Source organism: Microtus oregoni, unplaced genomic scaffold (genome assembly GCF_018167655.1).
Source record: "Microtus oregoni isolate MIOR12 unplaced genomic scaffold, Mior012 000062F_ref0000492, whole genome shotgun sequence".
Classification (NCBI taxonomy): domain Eukaryota; kingdom Metazoa; phylum Chordata; class Mammalia; order Rodentia; family Cricetidae; genus Microtus; species Microtus oregoni.
In genome coordinates, this window is record NW_024543872.1 from 2,850,491 (window position 1) to 2,868,667 (window position 18,177).

Genomic DNA, 18,177 nt, shown 5'->3' on the forward strand with positions numbered 1-18,177 from the left:
AGAAAAACCTAGATGTATCTAGAACAAGGGAATCTTAACTGAAAAGTAAGGTTGGCCTGCAGGGAAGACTGAAGAACATTTTCTTATAAATGATTGTGACCAACCCACTTGAGATGCCATCACTGGGCAAGTGACCAGGATTGTATAAGAAAGTAGACTGGACAAGCCATGAGGAACAAAGCAATAAGCTACATTCTTCATGGCTCCTGCTTCATTTCCTGCTCCCAGGTTCTTGCCCTTATTTCCCTCAGTGATGGTTTGTGACCCAAGAGTTGTAAGATGAAATGAACCCTTTCCTTTCTGAGTTGCTGTTGAAACCCTAATTAATACAGAAATTGGTATGAGGTTCATGGGATTTTGCTGTGACAGACCTGACCATGTTTTGCTGAGGGTAATAGAACAACTTTGGAAATTAGGGCTAGAAAAGCTATTGAGTGTTCAGAAGTTAATAAGCTGTTGTAGGAGCTTAGAAATTAATATTGAGAGCAATGTGGACAATGGAGGACTGGCTTGTGAAGTTTTAGAGGGAAATTTAAGTGACTCTTCAAAGACTGTCATGTCAATCTGTTATTTTGAGTTAAGAAATGTAGATCTGGTCATCTGGGGTAAAGAATCTACTACAATTAACAAGAGGCCAGAACCACTAAAGTAGAACCTTTACTTTGCTGGGACAGTTGATAGTGGTCAGCTGGAGCTAAAGAATTAGTTGTGTTTAGAAGACCAGTATCAAGTTTGGCATAGTGGCACGTGCTTTTAATCCTAACCTCAGGAGGTGGAGGCAGGTCGAATCTCTGAATTCAGAGCAAGTTCCAGGACAGCCAGGACTATTACACAGAGAAAAACTGTCTCAGACAAACAAAAAATTGAAAGAGACCAACATCATCAAGGCAAATTCTGGAAAGTGTTTCCTCTGGGTCAACACACAAACTGTGGTCCAGAGGGGGGATAAGGCTGTTGTGCTGGCCACTAAACTTGGTAATGTGTAAGAGTCACCCAGATGGTACTGGTTGTCAAAACATGAAGGGGACATGGAGAGTAGCTGGGGATTAACACGGTAAAAAGCTAGAAGAGACCAGTAGTGCGTGTGCAGTCTCAGGTAAAGAAGCCCAAGACTGAAGAGGTTGTGAGGAGAGTTGATATTTAGCATAATATGACGGGGTCAGAGTCCCAGAAGAGAGCTGGAGAGGGGCCATTGGTGAAGGTGCAGTCCATTTGTGGCAGAGACACCAGCATTTTGGAGATTCCAGTAATGTGATGAGCATCAAAGACAGCTGTGGAGAGGCAGTTGTGGGCCTATGAAACATGTTATATATGCTTTGAATGGTAGAACCAGAGAAGTGATGCCCAAGCCCTTTGGAGCCCAGAAGATTGAGTCCCAGTTGTCTGTCTCTGAGCTTTATACTGTGGGACTTTGGTTTTCCTTTGTTTAGATTGTGACTGTACCTTTGTTCTTCTCTTGAAATAAGAAAGTACTTATTTTGCCTTTTTATCATTCATTCTTTCATTCATTCATTCATTTATTTTGAGAGAGGGTTTCCCAGTAGCTATGGAGCCAGTCCTGGAACTCACTCACTATGTAGACCAGGCTGTCCTCGAACTCACAGAGATCCTCTTGCCTCTGCCTCCCAAGTGCTGGGATTAAAGGTGTGCACCACCACCGCTCAGTGAGACTGAACTTTTAAAAAGAAGTTGGATTTTTAAAGAAAATCCGGACGTTTAAAGTATCGAAATGTTTAAAGACTGAAGAACTTTTTTAAATATTCTGTTTATATTGTGATATTAATAGATCTTGGGGATGAACAAGAAAAGAAAAGTTATGATTAATAAGTGACGTATTTGTGTCAAATTGACAAAGGGTCAAATTTGTCCTGGTTAGTTTTTGTCAACTTGACACAAATCTAAACATATGTGGGAAGAGGAAATCTTGAGAAAATAACTCTTTAAGATGGGCCTGTGCACAGGTGTATAGGGCATTTTCTTGATTAAATATTGATGTGGGAGAGCTCAGGTGATTGTGGGTGACTCCACCCCTGGGCAGGTGGCTCTCGGTTGTATCAGAGCAAGCTGAGCAAGCCATGGGGACAAATCAGTAGTAGCATTCCTCCAAGTTTCTGCTTCTGTTTGTGCCTCCAGGGTCCTGCCCTAACTTCACTCAGTAAGGACCTGAGAGTTGTAAGGTGAAATAAACTCTTTCTTCCCCCACTTGCTTTTGGGCATGGCGTGTTATCACAGCAGTAGAACCCCTAACTTAGAAAATACATGTATGTGTGCCATGTGGTCCTGATATCCCAGGAGTGCCAGATCCCTGGAAAGTGGAGCGATAGACAGAGAATGTGTACTGGGAACCAAACCCAGGTGCTCTGCACAGCAGCCAGTGCTAACTGCTAAGTCAGCTCTCCAGTCCCAGATTGTGAGTTTTTTTCCAAAACCGTCATTATTTCCTGCATCTTTCAGAGCACTTTTTATCAGGAGGCAAATGGACTGAAGAAAAATTTTGGTTTTGAGTGTCAAGTTACTGCATTAAAGTGATGTGAATCTTGTCAATAAACCATGTTTAGCTGATAGATTTATGTACTTTATTCCAGGACGGAATATGTGATAGACTCACCACTTTACTATAAGTAAACAATTTTTTTCCTGATTTTTTTTTATTGTGTGTTGAATAAAACCCAATTTGTTGATTAATCTTAAGCACTCCTAACTACTAATACTGAACCTTTTTGTCAGTAACTTTGGAAGATGAAATGGAACATGAAATGTTCTTTAAAACCAGATTGTCTTTAAGCTATTTTCCTTCGGGAGTTCTTTTACTTTTAGATTTATTTTTCTACCTGTAAGATTTTGCCTGCGTGTGTGTGTGTGTGTGTGTGTGTGTGTGTGTGTGTGTGTACATGCAGTGCCTGCTCAAGCCAGAAGAGGGTGTCAGATACCCTAGAGCTTGGGTGACAGAGGATTATCAGCCACCATATAGAACCTGCTAATAGCCTGGGCTCTGTTGTTGTTTTTGGGTTTTTTGAGAGAGGATTTTCCTGTGTAGCCCTGGCCATCCTGGAACTCAGTCTGTAGACCAGGCTGTCCTTGAACTTAGAGATTGACCTTTCTATGCCTCCCAAGTGCTGGGAATCACAGCCACGTCAGCTTTACAGATAAGTTTTATTATGTAGAGGGCAGCGGTAATAGATTGCCAAATGTTTTTTACCTTTTCCTGAGAGCTGAGTTAAGAAATATGCAGAAGTAACAGAGGGGCTGAGGAAATGATGAGTCTAGAAGCAGCTATCAAGCAGGATACCCATGGAGTGATAGGAAGTGGATTGTAGACACCAAGAGTGGTAGAAAAACAATTAAATCCTGCCTGTGAGCTTATGTCCTGCTGCTATGCACCTTAATGAGCAGAGAAGCACCGGGGCGGGGGAGGGGAGAGGGGACAGAAGTATTTTAGGGTGTGAAAATTCAGTACTATGTCTTCTATTTCCCCCGATTTTGTACTGGAATCGGGCACGTCCTGCTATAGTTAGTGTTGAGCTGTCTAGAAAGGACTGGATTGGTTTTTGTTTAATTTCATGTGTCAGCTTTTTTCCCCATTTACAAGTCATTTGGTTAAATCAGTTGAGGTTCCATAAAAACTATGATTAGAAGTTACTTCATTATAATTGCTATTTATCAATTTAAAACAAAAAAATTTTAAATAATGAAATTTAATTATCTCAGCCATGTTTGGTGGCACATAACTATGACCCAGCTGGTAGCAGAGTCAGGAGAATCCTGCTTTTGAGACTGGCCCAAAATATATAGTAGGATCCCGTCTTGGAAAATAAAAACAAAGTCATTTAACTTCCCAACTTATAACTGAATATATAGAGTATTTTTTTTTTAGTGTTTGGATAGGTGAAGAAGAGATTAATAATATTTGCTTATATTATTCTACCCTACTCTATTTTTCACTTATCCATTGGTAGATACTTTCATTGCCTCCACCTCTTGACCATTATGAATACTTCTGAGAATATGGATATGTATATATCATATCTCAGTGTTGTTTGCCTGGGATTTTTATTTGTTGTAATTTGTATATTAGTGTATATTAATTATACATGATAATTGTTCTGTGTTTTTTTTTTGCCTTGTTTATCAATACTGTGTCATTTCAAATACAGATGTTAAGTTGTCCTAGATAATAGGAAGCCAGGAGTGGGTTTAGGAGTGAAATCTGCTTTTTGGAAAAAAACCTATATTCTTCTGCAACTGTATTCCAATACATCCCAAAGAGTTTAGCTAAATTGAACATCATGAAATGAAAAATGACACTATATTAAACTCTTTTGAACGGTGCTATCAGTATGTAATATTTCCATATAGTTCAATAATAAAAAGGTCCAAAGCATCTGTAATAAAACTTTCTGCTGAGAATATAGAATGTATGCCTGCAATACACACAGCCCTGGATTCAATCTCTAGAACCAAAAAGAAATGTTTCTTAATCCATCCCTTTCTACCTACCCATCTGTCTTCTATGATGGCTGTTAACATTACCAATGTCTTATTTCCTTCTGTTGATATTTTATGGCATAAGGAAATGCATAGAGTTTTGTGGTTCTGCTTCTTCCTCAAGATCGCTGGTGCATTGGTCCATGAGGTTGGAGGGAGCAGAAGCAGGGAGCAGGGTTTGAGCGGCTGTGGGAAGATGCAGACAGTCCTCTGAAAGACAACTTTTGTGAATCTGCTCAGCTTTATTCCAGAGTATAGGAAGTATATAGGATTGGGGAGCCTGGGGGCAAATCCTAATTTGCCTTAGGTGACACAGTCCTATCATAAGGCTGTGTACAAGGCTGCAGGGTCCTATCCAAAGCTCCTGGCACAAGTCTGTGTGCTGCAGGGGAGGCTTCTAGCAGGAAACTGTGTCAAGGGTAACCCTAGAGATAAACAGGCCTGCCAGACAGCTTTCAGATAAGGTTCAGGGAGCTGTAGGCCCAGGGACAGTCTCCAGATAAGGGCAGGTAGAGAAAAGAAGTCTTGCTGGGGAAGGGGATGGGAGTCCCCCTGTCCTTGAGCTTTGGAAACAAGCTGCCAGGCTTTGATAGAATGCAGCCTCTGACCAGTAAGGCCTTCCCACAGATTTTCCCCACCCCTTTTACACAAATAATGGCAGTCTATGCCCATCCTTTTCAACCCCTCAATCACTTTTATATTACATTTCTGGGAGTTGAACTCTATCACTTTTGATGATTTAAGAATGTTATATGACTAGAAATTTACTCCACTCTTCATGAAGTTATAGTGCTATATTAAATAACTTAAAAATATATCAACAGATGAGCAGGTATGTCTGCAGAATAAATTTAGGTAAACTACTGGGCAGAAGACTTGTGTGTGTGTGTGTGTGTGTTTTCAAGGTTCATTGTAAGTAACCCAGTTGAAATAGTCACAGAAAGGAAAATAGAACCTGTTGCTGAAAGATTCTGAATTAGAATAGGTTTTCAGTAACTGTTATGATTTATGTTCTACATAAGGCTAAAAATAAAATTGAACAGTTCTGCCCTACCTTCATGCACAAATCATTACCACTGACCTCAACTTTAACTTGGGGTTGTGTAGTGTTGGGCTAGCTTTTGCTTGATTGGTTTGCAGACTTAAATGCCTGCTGAGGGTTAGTGATTTAACTGTAATTTTAAGGAAGTGCTATTTCAAAAGGAAATTAAACACAGATACTGTCGGTGTAACTTGTGTTTTAACTAGTTTGTAGCAAATATTTTGACATATTTTTGCAACTGGACAATAAATGGGATGCTTTGCTATTCTCGTTGCACCTTGGTGGCTGTGTACAGAGGTATGTGTTAAAATTCTTAACTGCTGGGGGCTGGAGAGATGGCTCAGAGGTTAAGAGCATTGCCTGCTCTTCCAAAGGTCCTGAGTTCAATTCCCAGCAACCACATGGTGGCTCACAGTCATCTGTAATGGGGTCTGGTACCCTCTTCTGGCCTTCGGGCATACACACAGACAGAATATTGTATACATAATAAATAAATATTTAAAAAAAATTCTTAACTGCTTCCTAGTAAACAACATACTTCTTAACGGATGTAATACTTTTAATTTCCTAAATTAAAAAAAGTCAGACTTTATTTAAATTGAACTAAAAATAAAGTGACCAAGTAAGACAGCCTTGCCAGGGGTTTGACAGTTTGTGAAACAAATTACTGAATCAGTAGCTGGACTTACTGAAGTCAAGGCAAGACATTCTTCTGTGAATATTATTTTAGTGAGTCAAGATGAACTAGACAAGCAGGGGAAAATGGACATTTCTTTTACTTTTTGCTCTTCTGCTTTTAGCTTGAAAAGAGAAGTAGCTGAGTTTTTGGGTTTTCTTTTGACTTGTCTATTTCCTGTTGCTCTTGTAATCCATAGGGATATCTGTGTTTGCCTTACATGGCATTGCAGCAGCATCATCTTCTCTCTGATGTCACTGTTCGGGGATTTGTGGCTGGAGCTACTAACATCCTTTTTCGACAACAGAAGCACCTCAGTGACGCCATTGTGGAAGTATGTTTATGTCTCAGTGTATGCACTTGGCCTGCTGACTCACTTACTTCTTTCCTAAATATAATTATGAAGCCGTAGTAACAGCACTAATAAAGAAAATAATGTTTTCTGTATTCCAGTAATTTTAATTATATCTTTTTTGTTTGTTTTGGGTTTATTTCTTTTGTTTTGTTTTAAAACAGGGTCTCTGTATAGTCCTGGCTGGCCTGGAACTCAGAGATCTGCCTGCCTCTGCCTCCCAAATGTTGGGATTAAAGGTGAACCTCATTATGCCTCCTTACTTTATTTAACTGATCTGACTTTCCTAATAGCCCTATAAGATAAGTACTGTCTATATTTTGCACATACATAAGCTAAGGCACACAAGTGATTTTTTTTCCCCCATTTTCAAACACTGGTAAATGCTTGAGCAAGGATTCCAGCCTGAGTGAACCAGACCTATCATGGTCTCTGTGCCTTATTAAAATGTGAAATCTTTTCAAAATAATTTAAACACATATTCTACTTAATATGTTCCTGATGTTAAGGAAGTTCAGGGTAGATATTTGATACCTTATCAATATATCTAAATTTTTTGTTGTTTTCAAAACAGAGTTTCTCTGTGTATCTTTGGAGCCTGTCCTAGAACTCACTTTGTAAACCAGGCTGACCTCAAAGTCACAAAGATCCACCTGCCTCTGCCTCCCGAGTGCTGGGATTAAAGCTGTGCACCACCATTGCCTGGCTATACTTAAATTTTTTAATTATTTATTCAATTTTACAATTTTAAAATGTTGGGATTTTTTTTTTTCTCGTGATTTTCGAGACAGGGTTTCTCTGTAGCTTTTGGTTCCTGTCCTGGAACTAGCTGGAACTAGACCAGGCTGGCCTCGAACCCACAGAGATCCGCCTGCCTCTGCCTCCCGAGTGCTGGGATTAAAGGCGTGCGCCACCACCGCCTGGCAAATGTTGGGATTTTTAACTGCATTAAGGTTTTTATAATTACTGACAGAAATTTCATACTTTATGGGGAAATGGTTGAAATATAACAGTTTAAAAATCCAGCTTTTGAAATTACATTATTATCCCAAATTTGAGTGAGGGGAAAACACTATATACCAGATAGGAGGGTACAGGTGAGAGAACCACAGAGTGCTTTAACATTCAGAAGTCACTAGATAGATATTTTATTATTTCATTCAAAATTAACCTGTTGGGGGTTGGTATATTGGTATAGTGGTTGCTAAGTATGCCTAAGGTCCTAAGTTTAATCACCAGCAGCTAAAGAACAAAGCAAACCTCGCAAGTACATAAAATGTTACAGTATTTAAAATATTCTGAAGTATCCAAGCCCTCAAAATGGAAAATTTTAAAGGACTTACAACTAAGCTTTTTTTCTGTGTTATTATAAGGGCAGATTTCATTGTGTATATATCTATATTTCCTCAAATATTTACACTACCAAAGATTTCTAAAGGCGTGAATTACTTTTATACTTCAAAGTTATGCTCTTATTTGCACTTGTATTTTCTTTTCTGAAGTCACCCTTTTTAAAGACTTATTTGTATGTGCTTATTTTGCTTGCATATATGTATACATGTGTACCATGTGCACACCTGGTGCCTGTGGAGGTCAGAAGTGAGTGTCAGATCCCCTGGAACTGAAGTTACCCATGGATGTAAGCCACCATGTAGGCGCCGTCAAGCAAGCCCAGATCCTCTCCATGAGCCGCAAGTGCTCTCAGTCAACTATACTCCGCTCTCCATATTTTCTAAAAATGAAAAGGCATTTTTTATAAAAATAGAGAAAATACATAGAAATGTCAGTGTAAAAACCTGACTCTTAGACTTATCTTTGAGATTACTGTTACATTTTTTTTTCTTTTTTCTTTTCAACTCCAGTTCCCCAAAGTCTTCTTTTTAAGATGTGGCATGGATATCTGTGCGAGTATCCCAGCTCTGACTTGTACCTGGGTACTGTTCTAGGTAGAAGAAGCACTGATCCAGATCCACGATCCAGAACTTAGGAAGCTGCTTAACCCAACCACTGCAGACCTGAGGTTCGCAGATTACCTAGTGAGGCACGTGACTGAGAACCGGGATGATGTCTTCCTGGATGGCACAGGCTGGGAGGGAGGTGACGAATGGATCCGGGCCCAGTTTGCAGTCTATATCCATGCTCTGCTGGCTGCTACACTGCAGTTAGGTAAGCAGCACACAGCCACATTTCTTCCTATAAATTTTCTTGTTCTGATGCTTATGAATATTTTGGGTTGCATAAAAGAGATATTCATTATAGAAAATCACCTGTTACACAGATGTGACAACTATGGCATTTTGAGTACTTGATCCAAAATGCCAAACCCTTTTCTTTCATTTGTTTTGGACTTTGGTTTTATGGTTTACAGTAGTCTTTACAAAGATGAGTCTATTTAAGCATGTTCTCTGACCATTTTTTTTTTAATTTTATTAAATTTTACTCCTTTTACGAGAGGAGTTTTAAGACAAAGTTTCTCTATGTATGTCTCTGGCTGTTCTGGAACTCACTCTGTAGACCAGGCTGACCTCAAACTCAGGGAGATCCACCTGCCTCTGACTCCCTGAGTGTTGGGATTAAAGGTGTGTGTGTGCCGCCACCGCCCGGCAGTTTTACTCTTTTTTATGATAGAAACATGAACATGTGTTAAGTCAATATTAATTGTTTTCCAACTTGACTGCTGACTATTTTGTATCAAGGGGAATGATGGCATTTGGCAGTTGTTTATAAACTGCTTACACATTTTCAGGTTCTGAAGAAATATTTTTAAAGAAAATATTACAAATCATATTCTGAATGTCTAAACCTTCAAAATTTTAACCCATCCTAAAAAAAATTATTTTTTCTGCCTGGGTAAAACTACTTCATTTTACTTAGAAAATAATATGAACCAAAAGTGGAACGTAGCAATGAGCGTTTCTACCCTGAAACTCTGGCAAATACTTGTTGCAAAAGTAGACTTCAAAATATTTTTCATTTGTCATTACTGAAAAATGACATTACTTTTTTTAAAAACTAGCAACGCGGTATATGCAGCATGCAGTTTACCCTCTGGTAATATCTTGTGAAAGTGCGTGTCCACAGTGTTGTGTTATTTGTGGTCTTGTCATTCCCACCTGCCAGGGTGGTTTAAATCCAGGTTTCAGTGATGTCCTTCATTATAAAGCAAAACTAGTGATCAATTTCTCATTAATTAGTTGAATTTTTTAAGTGTCTGTCACCTCTACAAATATAGGAGCAGAGACATCAAAATTAAATTTTGTAATTTAAATTTACTTACTAATCAATAAAAGAAACCCAGATAGCCACCAGGTTTTTTTTACTTCATGAGTAATCAACTTAAAAAAAATAAATTAATACTTGTAAGGTCTGTTCTGAACACTTTATAGCTAATTTTATAGCTAATATTCTTTTTCTTCTTCTTTTTTTTTTTTAATGGTTTCTCTATGTATCCCTGATAGTCCTGGAACTCACTCTGTCGACCAGGCTAGCCTCAAACTCAGAGATCCACCTGCCTCTGCTTCCCACATTTCTGGGATTAAAGGCATGCACTACCATTGCCCAGCTCATTTTGTAGCTAGTAATTAGTTTTTACCTTAACAATAATCTTAGATATTCTGATTTAAAGCCCTGCCTTGCTCATCCATCTTGTTGAGAGGCTTCTGTTGCCTGACTCAAGTCCATTCTCAAGCACAATCGGGTGAAGTGTGAACTTCAGAAATATTTTGTGGAAGCATACCTTTATGCTGTAGATGGAACCGTGTGTCTCCTAGTCCTTTCCTAGTAACAAAAGCTACTTGCATTTCACCTTCAAAGCAAAAACACAGCAGACATGGTGGCACGCGCCTCAGATATCACCTGCCTGGACAGAAGAAAGCCGAGACCAGAAGAGTCCCAAGAGTTTGAGGCCAGCCTGAGTACATAGCAAGACTTTGTCTCAAAAATAAAATAGCAAACCTGCATGCCTGTGATAAATGCGAGGCAAGAGCTGTTTGGATCAGTTCACCAGACCTTTTCTGTCCCTCCAAGCAGAAATGCTCTGGGTTCACACTTCCCTATGGTATCAAGAAAGGCAAGAGCTGTTTAGCATAATGTGAGAATCCTGTGGTAAGGACTTTTGATAGTACAGTGCTTACTCAAGCATGAAGCACCAAATAGTGAGACAAAGTCTAAAGAAAACGTGGGTAAAGAAGCCTTTTACGGGCTTGTTCTTAACTCCCTAGACATTTGTGAAGAGACCCTAAGTGCCCTGCCATAAGCTTAAGCCATTATGCCTGCTCAGTGTCAAGTCTGTAGTTTTTCTTTAATAAGTAATATGATCCTTGTAACAGTAAAGGAACATGAAAACATTTTGGCATTGTAGAGAGCCTTGGGAAATGTTTGGCTCAGCCCTCTTATTTTCTAGTTAAGAAAATGAAGTTCTGAGTGTTGAAGTGACTTGTTGAAGACTACACAGCTTCTTAAGAGGATTTCTGGGCCGGGCAGTGGTGGCGCACGCCTTTAATCCCAGCACTCGGGAGGCAGAGGCAGGCGGATCTCAGTGAGTTCGAGACCAGCCTAGTCTACAAGAGCTAGTTCCAGGACAGGCTCCAAAACCACAGAGAAACCCTGTCTCGAAAAAACCAAAAAAAAAAAAAAAAAAAAAAAAGAGGATTTCTGGAACTAGACCTAAGTTTGCTTACACCTGAAGGTTGTGTCCCCACAATGTGGGTGTGGGATTTCAAACTATGCTTTCACCTTTTGTGGTTACTAATCTTCATGCCCAGATGGCTGTGGTCCAGCTCAACTTCTTTTCAACCATTTACTTGGCAGATAATGAAAAGATGTTATCAGACTATGGGACAACTTTTGTTGCCGCCTGGAAGAATACTCACAACTACAGGGTATGGAACAGCAATAAGCACCCAGCACTTTCAGAGATAAACCCAAAGTAAGCACATCCTCTAGACTAATGGGATGGAAAGCGGTTGCTTTACAAACAGTCTTTCTGTTATTGAGACAGTCTCACTATGTAGCCCTGCCTAAACTGGAACTCACTGTGTAGACTGGGCTTGCTTCAAACTTAGAGCCACTTGCCTCTGCCTTCCCAGTGCTTGGATTTTACGTGTTTACCACCACTCCTAACTGAAATACTATTTTTAATGATAAAAGCATTCATTGACTCTTTTCATTGTATTTTGAACTTTATTTCTTGGTAAGAAATGGATAAAATCAACTTTATATTAAAAAGAGATACAAAATCAAATTTGTATTTGGTGCTATAGTTTATTGTTTTTAGCTAAAGAGGAAATGTGATTAACTGATGCTAGAAAGGATAAACACACGCACACACACACATTTTCCAACGTACAGACTAAACAGTATCAACTTGTAGATGCAACTGCATAGGGAGGTAGTTTCAGAGCAATTGAACACATCTATTCTCTTCATATTATCTCAAAGAAAATGAATAGGTTCAATCCTAACTGGTGATTTTTTGGGGGGCTCTAGCACAACCTATATTGTCATCTGAATATATTAAAAAGTCTAAAAGCAAGTATCAATTTAGTGCCATTAAATGAAGGAACTAAGAGTTCAATGTAGTCTGCTTGCTAACTACAAGGTCTATCTTCCGAGCTATGTGGAGGGAAACGTGAGCTGGTTTGCAGGGGACACTTGAGGTGACTCTACTTACAAGGTGGGTCAAGCTAATTGTCAGCTCCACAGTATGTGCTCCATCTCCATCATTGCATCTGATGCTGTTAAGCTGAACCAGCTCTACAGATCTTAATGCTGGTACATAGACTTAGCTAGAATGGGCTTTAAAGGATTATAAAATGGTACCCAGACAAAATGTATAATGAAACTAAAATTATGGAAGTTGAAAAGCAGACCGAAGTGTAGCTCTGCATTGTAGCACATACTTGTAATCCCACACTCAAGAGGCTAAAGTAGGAGAGTTGTAGGTTGGCTACATGACAAGACTTGTCTTCAAAACCAAAAAAACAAGGATGATGCCAATAGACATACTAACACAAAAGGGGGAAATCTCCTGGGCCTTCAAACAGACCAAGACTACAGACAGAATGCTGAGAACAGAAGTCTCTCCAGGGATAGAGCCCCCAGACCTGAAATCATATACATAAAATTAACATTGTACAGACTAAGGGGTGTGTGTGTGTGCGTGTGTACACAATTAAAGAAATAGAGGTCATGAATTTGAAAGAGCAAGGCCATTTACATTGGAAATGTTGGATGGAGGAAAGGAAAGAGAGGAAACAATGTAATTATATTTTAATTTTAAAAAATAAATATTTTTTTAAAACTACATATAGAAAACAACAAATAAAGATACTTTGTTCTTACATTTTTAAAACAAAAAGGGGAGAAGATTGAGGACAAAGAGGCCTGTTTGGGTAGTAATTAGGCAGTCATGATAGTAGATTTTAAACATTTTCACCAGATTGAAAGTAGGAAGTGATAGTCTTCATTGACAGGAAGTGTAATTTGAAACATTCCAAATACCGTTCTTTGAGATCTGTGACACTTTTTTCAGCTCCTAAAAAGGAATCCTCTAAATTACCAAGCATCAAACGCATGCCACCCCTGAAATCAAGCCTTTCTGAAACGGAAAAAGACTGATTGGGGTTGCTTTTGTGATTTTGCACTGTTTGGTATTGAATCAGGACTTTGAACATGTTAGACAAGTGATATACCAGCTATAACCACAGCGTGTTTATGTGACTTGTTAGATTAGTTCTGAGATCTGTAAAAGGAAGACCTGTTCTATATGCTCATTTTGACCCACAACTCTTTGCTGTTATTTGAATAAAACTATAGCATTTTGTAAAAAAGTGAATTTCACTTTCTTCATAGCACTGGAAGAGGGACCCGAGTGTAAGACAAGAACTGTCTATTGACCTTGCTCTTCCAGTCTTTACAGGGTGACCAGGATCAAAGTACAGTCATCACTGTGGCCTAAGTCAGTTACACACCTGATTTCCTGGTGTGTTTTTAATCTGGATTAAGACTTGGACCCCACCCCAAATGAAGGAAGGGTGTTGTTAGTACTGTGTTGAGATAGTGTTAACACCCCAGGCACACATGTCCACCTCTAACCACGTTTATCCATTACACAAGAAAAGAAGATAGAGCTCAAAACTGTTGGGTCACATCTTCTAACGCTCATATTAGGAATGATGCATGGGACCCCACTGTTGGTTTCAGTTCTTGTGACTGCTCTTTGCAGCTCTGTGATGCTCGTAATCTAAACTTAAGCCTTGTTTTACAGCCATCCTTTTCAAGGCCAGTACTCGGTGTCAGACATGAAACTCAGATTCTCACAGTGAGTACTCTCAGAAAGTAAGGGAAATTATTCTGTCTGAGTATATGCCGTGTGACTCATTGCCGGTTGGGAAGTTTATCTTCTTGATGGACTTGTGTTTCAAATAATAGCCAATGAGCATAACATTCTGTAGTTCAACAGGGTGCATTTTAAAATGAAAATACTCTGTCCATACACAATAGTATGAAAAAATGGCAGAATATAGCCATTCTTACTTTGATGACTTGCTCTGAGCAAACCGTGTCTGTCAAGGACATAAATCTTTATGTCCTCACCTCTTAGCTCATTTCTGTATTCTTTTAGTATATTCTATATTTACTTATAATAATATTGCTTTTTATTTTTCCAGTATTAATTTGGGATGATAATAAAGTGGTTTGGTTGTGGGTGTTCACAAATGTTTAAGATTTTTAAAAAATTGTTTCTTTTCTTAGTTCTGTTCAGAACAGTGAACGTGGCAAAAAAATTGGTAATGTCATGGTCACAACCAGCCGGAATGTGGTACAAACAGGAAAAGCTGTCGGTAAGGCGCACCCTCAGCAGAAGCTGCTCTCATATGTATCTATTTTCTGTTTTCAGTGTGTAGTTTGTTAAAATAAAGTTATACATATTTGTGGATCATATAATGATAAAAAGGGGCTTTTTAATTTTTAGTCTTACAATTAAAAAAGGCATTTATGTTTTCCAAGTAGATGGGTAAAAGAGATACTGGAGCGGTGACACCACTGGGGACTCACAACAACTGAAAGGACAAAGGAAGCTTGAGAATAATTTTGTCAGCAGATTTGACAGTATAGGTAGACAGATTCCTTGAAAGGCAGAAACTAATAAGGAATTTAAAAACAAGAATAGTTCTGAATCTGCTGAAGAAATTAAAACTTGGTGCAAGGTTTCTAATTTAAACACATCCATGTTAGCTTCACTTTTTCTTTCTTTCTTCCTCCTCCTTCCTTCCTCTTTCCCTCTGCCTTCCTTCCTCTCTCCCTCCTGCCCTCCTCTTCTCTTTCTCTTACTCGACCACTTCTTCTTGTTTGTCAAGACAGGGTCTCACTTTGTAGCCCAGATTAGCCTCAAACTCTGGATCCTCCTAACTCAGCATCCTAGGTGCTTCTCTTGGAAATTCTGTTAGACATTTAAGAAATAACATAAATTGTATACAGAACTTTCAGAAAGTCGTGAATGAGCTAATACTTTCCACCTCATTTTATGGGGCCAGTATTAACCAGATACCCAAAGCTAGGTAAATCACTGCATATTACATATATCTGTTGAGGGACCGGCGGGGCTGCGTCCCCGGCACCTGGCCGCCCGCATGGCTTATGCCCCGAAATAATTACACGGAAACTGTATTCTTTTAAACACTGCCTGGGGGCTGGAGAGATGGCTCAGAGGTTAAGAGCATTGCCTGCTCTTCCAAAGGCCCTGAGTTCAATTCCCAGCAACCACATGGTGGCTCACAACCATCTGTAATGGGGTCTGGTGCTCTCTTCTGGCCTGCAGACACACAAACAGAACATTGTATACATAATAAATAAATATTTAAAAAAAACACTGCCTGGCCCATTAGTTCCAGCCTCTTATTGGCTAGCTCTTACATATTGATCTAACCCATTTTTAATAATCTGTGTAGCCCACGAGGTGGCTTACCAAGGAAGATCTTAACCTGCGTCTGTCTGGAGTGGGAGAATCATGGCGACTCACTGACTCAGCTTTCTTTCTCCCAGCATTCTGTTCTGTTTACTCCACCCACCTAAGGGTTGGCCCATCAAATGGGCCTAGGCAGTTTCTTTATTAATTAACCAATAAAAGCAACAGATCAGAAAGAAATCACTCCCACATCATATATCCTTCTGTGCCTAGCTTTTGTTTCCACTTAAAAGGTTTGAAGATTATTCCTTGTTGAATCAGAATAAAAAAATAACTTCTTTATTTTCTCTTCTCCCTTTTTCCTTTTTTTGTTTTTTGTCTTTTTGTTTTTGTTGTTTTGGTTGGTGTTTTTGTTTTGGGATGTGGTCTCACCATGTAGCCCTGGCTAACTTGGAACTTCTTATGTAGACTAGGCTGGCCTTGAACTCAAAGATCTTCTTGCCTCTGCCTTCCAAATACTGGGATTGACAGTGTGTACCACCACACCCAGCCCCTCTTTTCTGTATTTTTAACTTGTTGTTTTGTTCCAGTTGCAAACCTAGAACCATAGTAGTTACTTTTCTCACCACTTTGACCATACCCTACAGAAGCAACTCAAGGGAGACGTTTTCTGTGACTTAAGGTACAGTTCATCAAGTCAATAAAGTCATAATGGAATTCATAACAGTGTGAGCATGTGGCTGTTCCTTACATCCTAGTGAATCAGGAAGCAGAGAGCTACAAACAGATACAATCTCCAAGGCCCAGCTAAGAACTCACTTCTGCTAAACTACAGGTCCCAGAGTCCTATATCCTCCCTAAAACAGCTCCATCATGCAGAGATAAAACATTCAAACCTATGAGCCTGTTGGGATACTTTATGTTTAACACATAACAGAGATAACTTTTACTGAATTATTTATCTATTTAGCTAACTTTGAACACGGCTCAGAAGTCCCATATGAAAATGCCTTTTGGAGCCGGGCGGTGGTGGTGCACGCCTTTAATCCCAGCACTTGGGAGGCAGAGGCAGGCGGATCTCTGTGAGTTCGAGACCAGCCTGGTCTACAAGAGCTAGTTCCAGGACAGGTTCCAAAACCACAGACAAACCCTGTCTCGAAAAAGAAAAAGAAAAAAAGAAAGAAAGAAAATGCCTTTTGGTGGTCTTGGTAGCTAATAGTCCTTATACCTGTAGAAAGATGGTGAAAGGGCTCTGGACTCATTTTAAAAGGCACAGAACACATAGCTTTTCTACATTCCAGAGGAATGGAATTTTATGTATAAGAATTTATTTCTGTATGGTTATACATTTGATTTATTTTGAATTCTTATTGTACCATGATTTTTATTGAAGGCCAACCACCAGCTCCCAAATTATGACATGGAGACTTGTTATTAGTTATGAATGCTCGGCCTTAGCTTAGGCTTGTTTCTTGCTAGCTCTTTCATCTTTACATAATTCAACAAATGTAAAGCAGCTTTACATCAATAGTTAACAAAGGCAATAGAAACAATGTAACTCATCTTTGCCTAGGTAAAATAATATTGGGGGGGCCACACCTTAAATCCCAGCACTTGGGAGGCAGGCGGATCTCTGAGTTCGAGGCCAGCCTGGTCTACAAGAGCTAGTTCCAGGACAGGCTCCAAAGCTACAGAGAAACCCTGTCTTAAACCCCTAAAATAAAATACCCCCCCCCAAATAATAATACTGTACAAACCAAGTTCCAGGACAGCCAGAACTGTTACACAGAGAAATCTTTTCTCAGAGAGAAAAAGAAAAAAAAAAAGAGGAAACTAAAATAATCTTCCACGACACTTATTTTTAATAGAAAAGTTTAGCTGCATTGTAGACGTATGAATCATTATAGTAGTGTCCCCCATCCAAAGGAGATCTATTCCAAGAATCCCAGAGAATACTCAGAACTGTGGACATGCCATGTTTTTCCTTACACATACAACCTGTGATGAAATGTTAGCTTGTAAATTAGCCAAGTCAGGGATTAACAGCAATAATAGGAAGAGATAGTTATAACAGTTTATTTTAGTAAAAGTTATATGAATATATTTTGTCACTGAATTACTTTCACCTTTTCATATAAAGAAATCGCCTTATAGCTCTTCCTTGGCGTGTTCAAATTGCCGGGTCCACTGCCCTTGCTCTTAGGGTTACTGGAGCACAGACACTGAGATATCGGGTATCTTACTTAGGGTTCTGCTGATGTGATAATCATGACCAAAAGCAATGTGGGGAGGACAGGGTTTGTTTGATTTACATGTCCTGGGACATGGTCCATTGAGAGAAGCCAAAATAGGAGGTGAAGCCAGGACCATTAAAGAACACTAGTTACTGGTTTGCTCAGTGCCTTGCTCAGCCTGCTTTTTTAAACCACCAGGACCGCTTGCCCAGGAGTGGTACTTCCCACAGTGGGCTGGGCCCTCCTACATCATTAATCAAGAAAATGCCCTACAAATTTGCCTACAGAATAATGTTAGGAGCATTTTGTCATTTAAGAGTCCCTCTTTGTGTGGTGGTGGCATGCACCTTTTATCCCAAAATCAGGAGGCAGAGGCAGGCAGATTACTGTAAGTTTGACCAGCCTGGTCTACAGAGCTAGTTCCAAGATAGCTAGGGCTACACAGAGAAACCCTGTCTCGGGGAAAGAAAAAATCCTCTT

General features: G+C 39.4%; 1 protein-coding gene across 1 annotated transcript in view; it reads left to right on the forward strand.

Annotated features, from left to right (window-relative positions):
* The window catches only part of LOC121439604 (late secretory pathway protein AVL9 homolog), a 67,279-nt gene that overhangs the window by 43,320 nt on the left and 5,782 nt on the right, over nt 1–18,177 (forward strand). Inside the window, exons 8-12 of the mRNA XM_041640146.1 lie at nt 6,403–6,537; nt 8,502–8,721; nt 11,365–11,482; nt 13,823–13,876; nt 14,311–14,399. Of these exons, the coding sequence (XP_041496080.1) occupies nt 6,403–6,537; nt 8,502–8,721; nt 11,365–11,482; nt 13,823–13,876; nt 14,311–14,399 (616 nt within the window). The remainder of the gene's footprint in view (nt 1–6,402; nt 6,538–8,501; nt 8,722–11,364; nt 11,483–13,822; nt 13,877–14,310; nt 14,400–18,177) is intronic.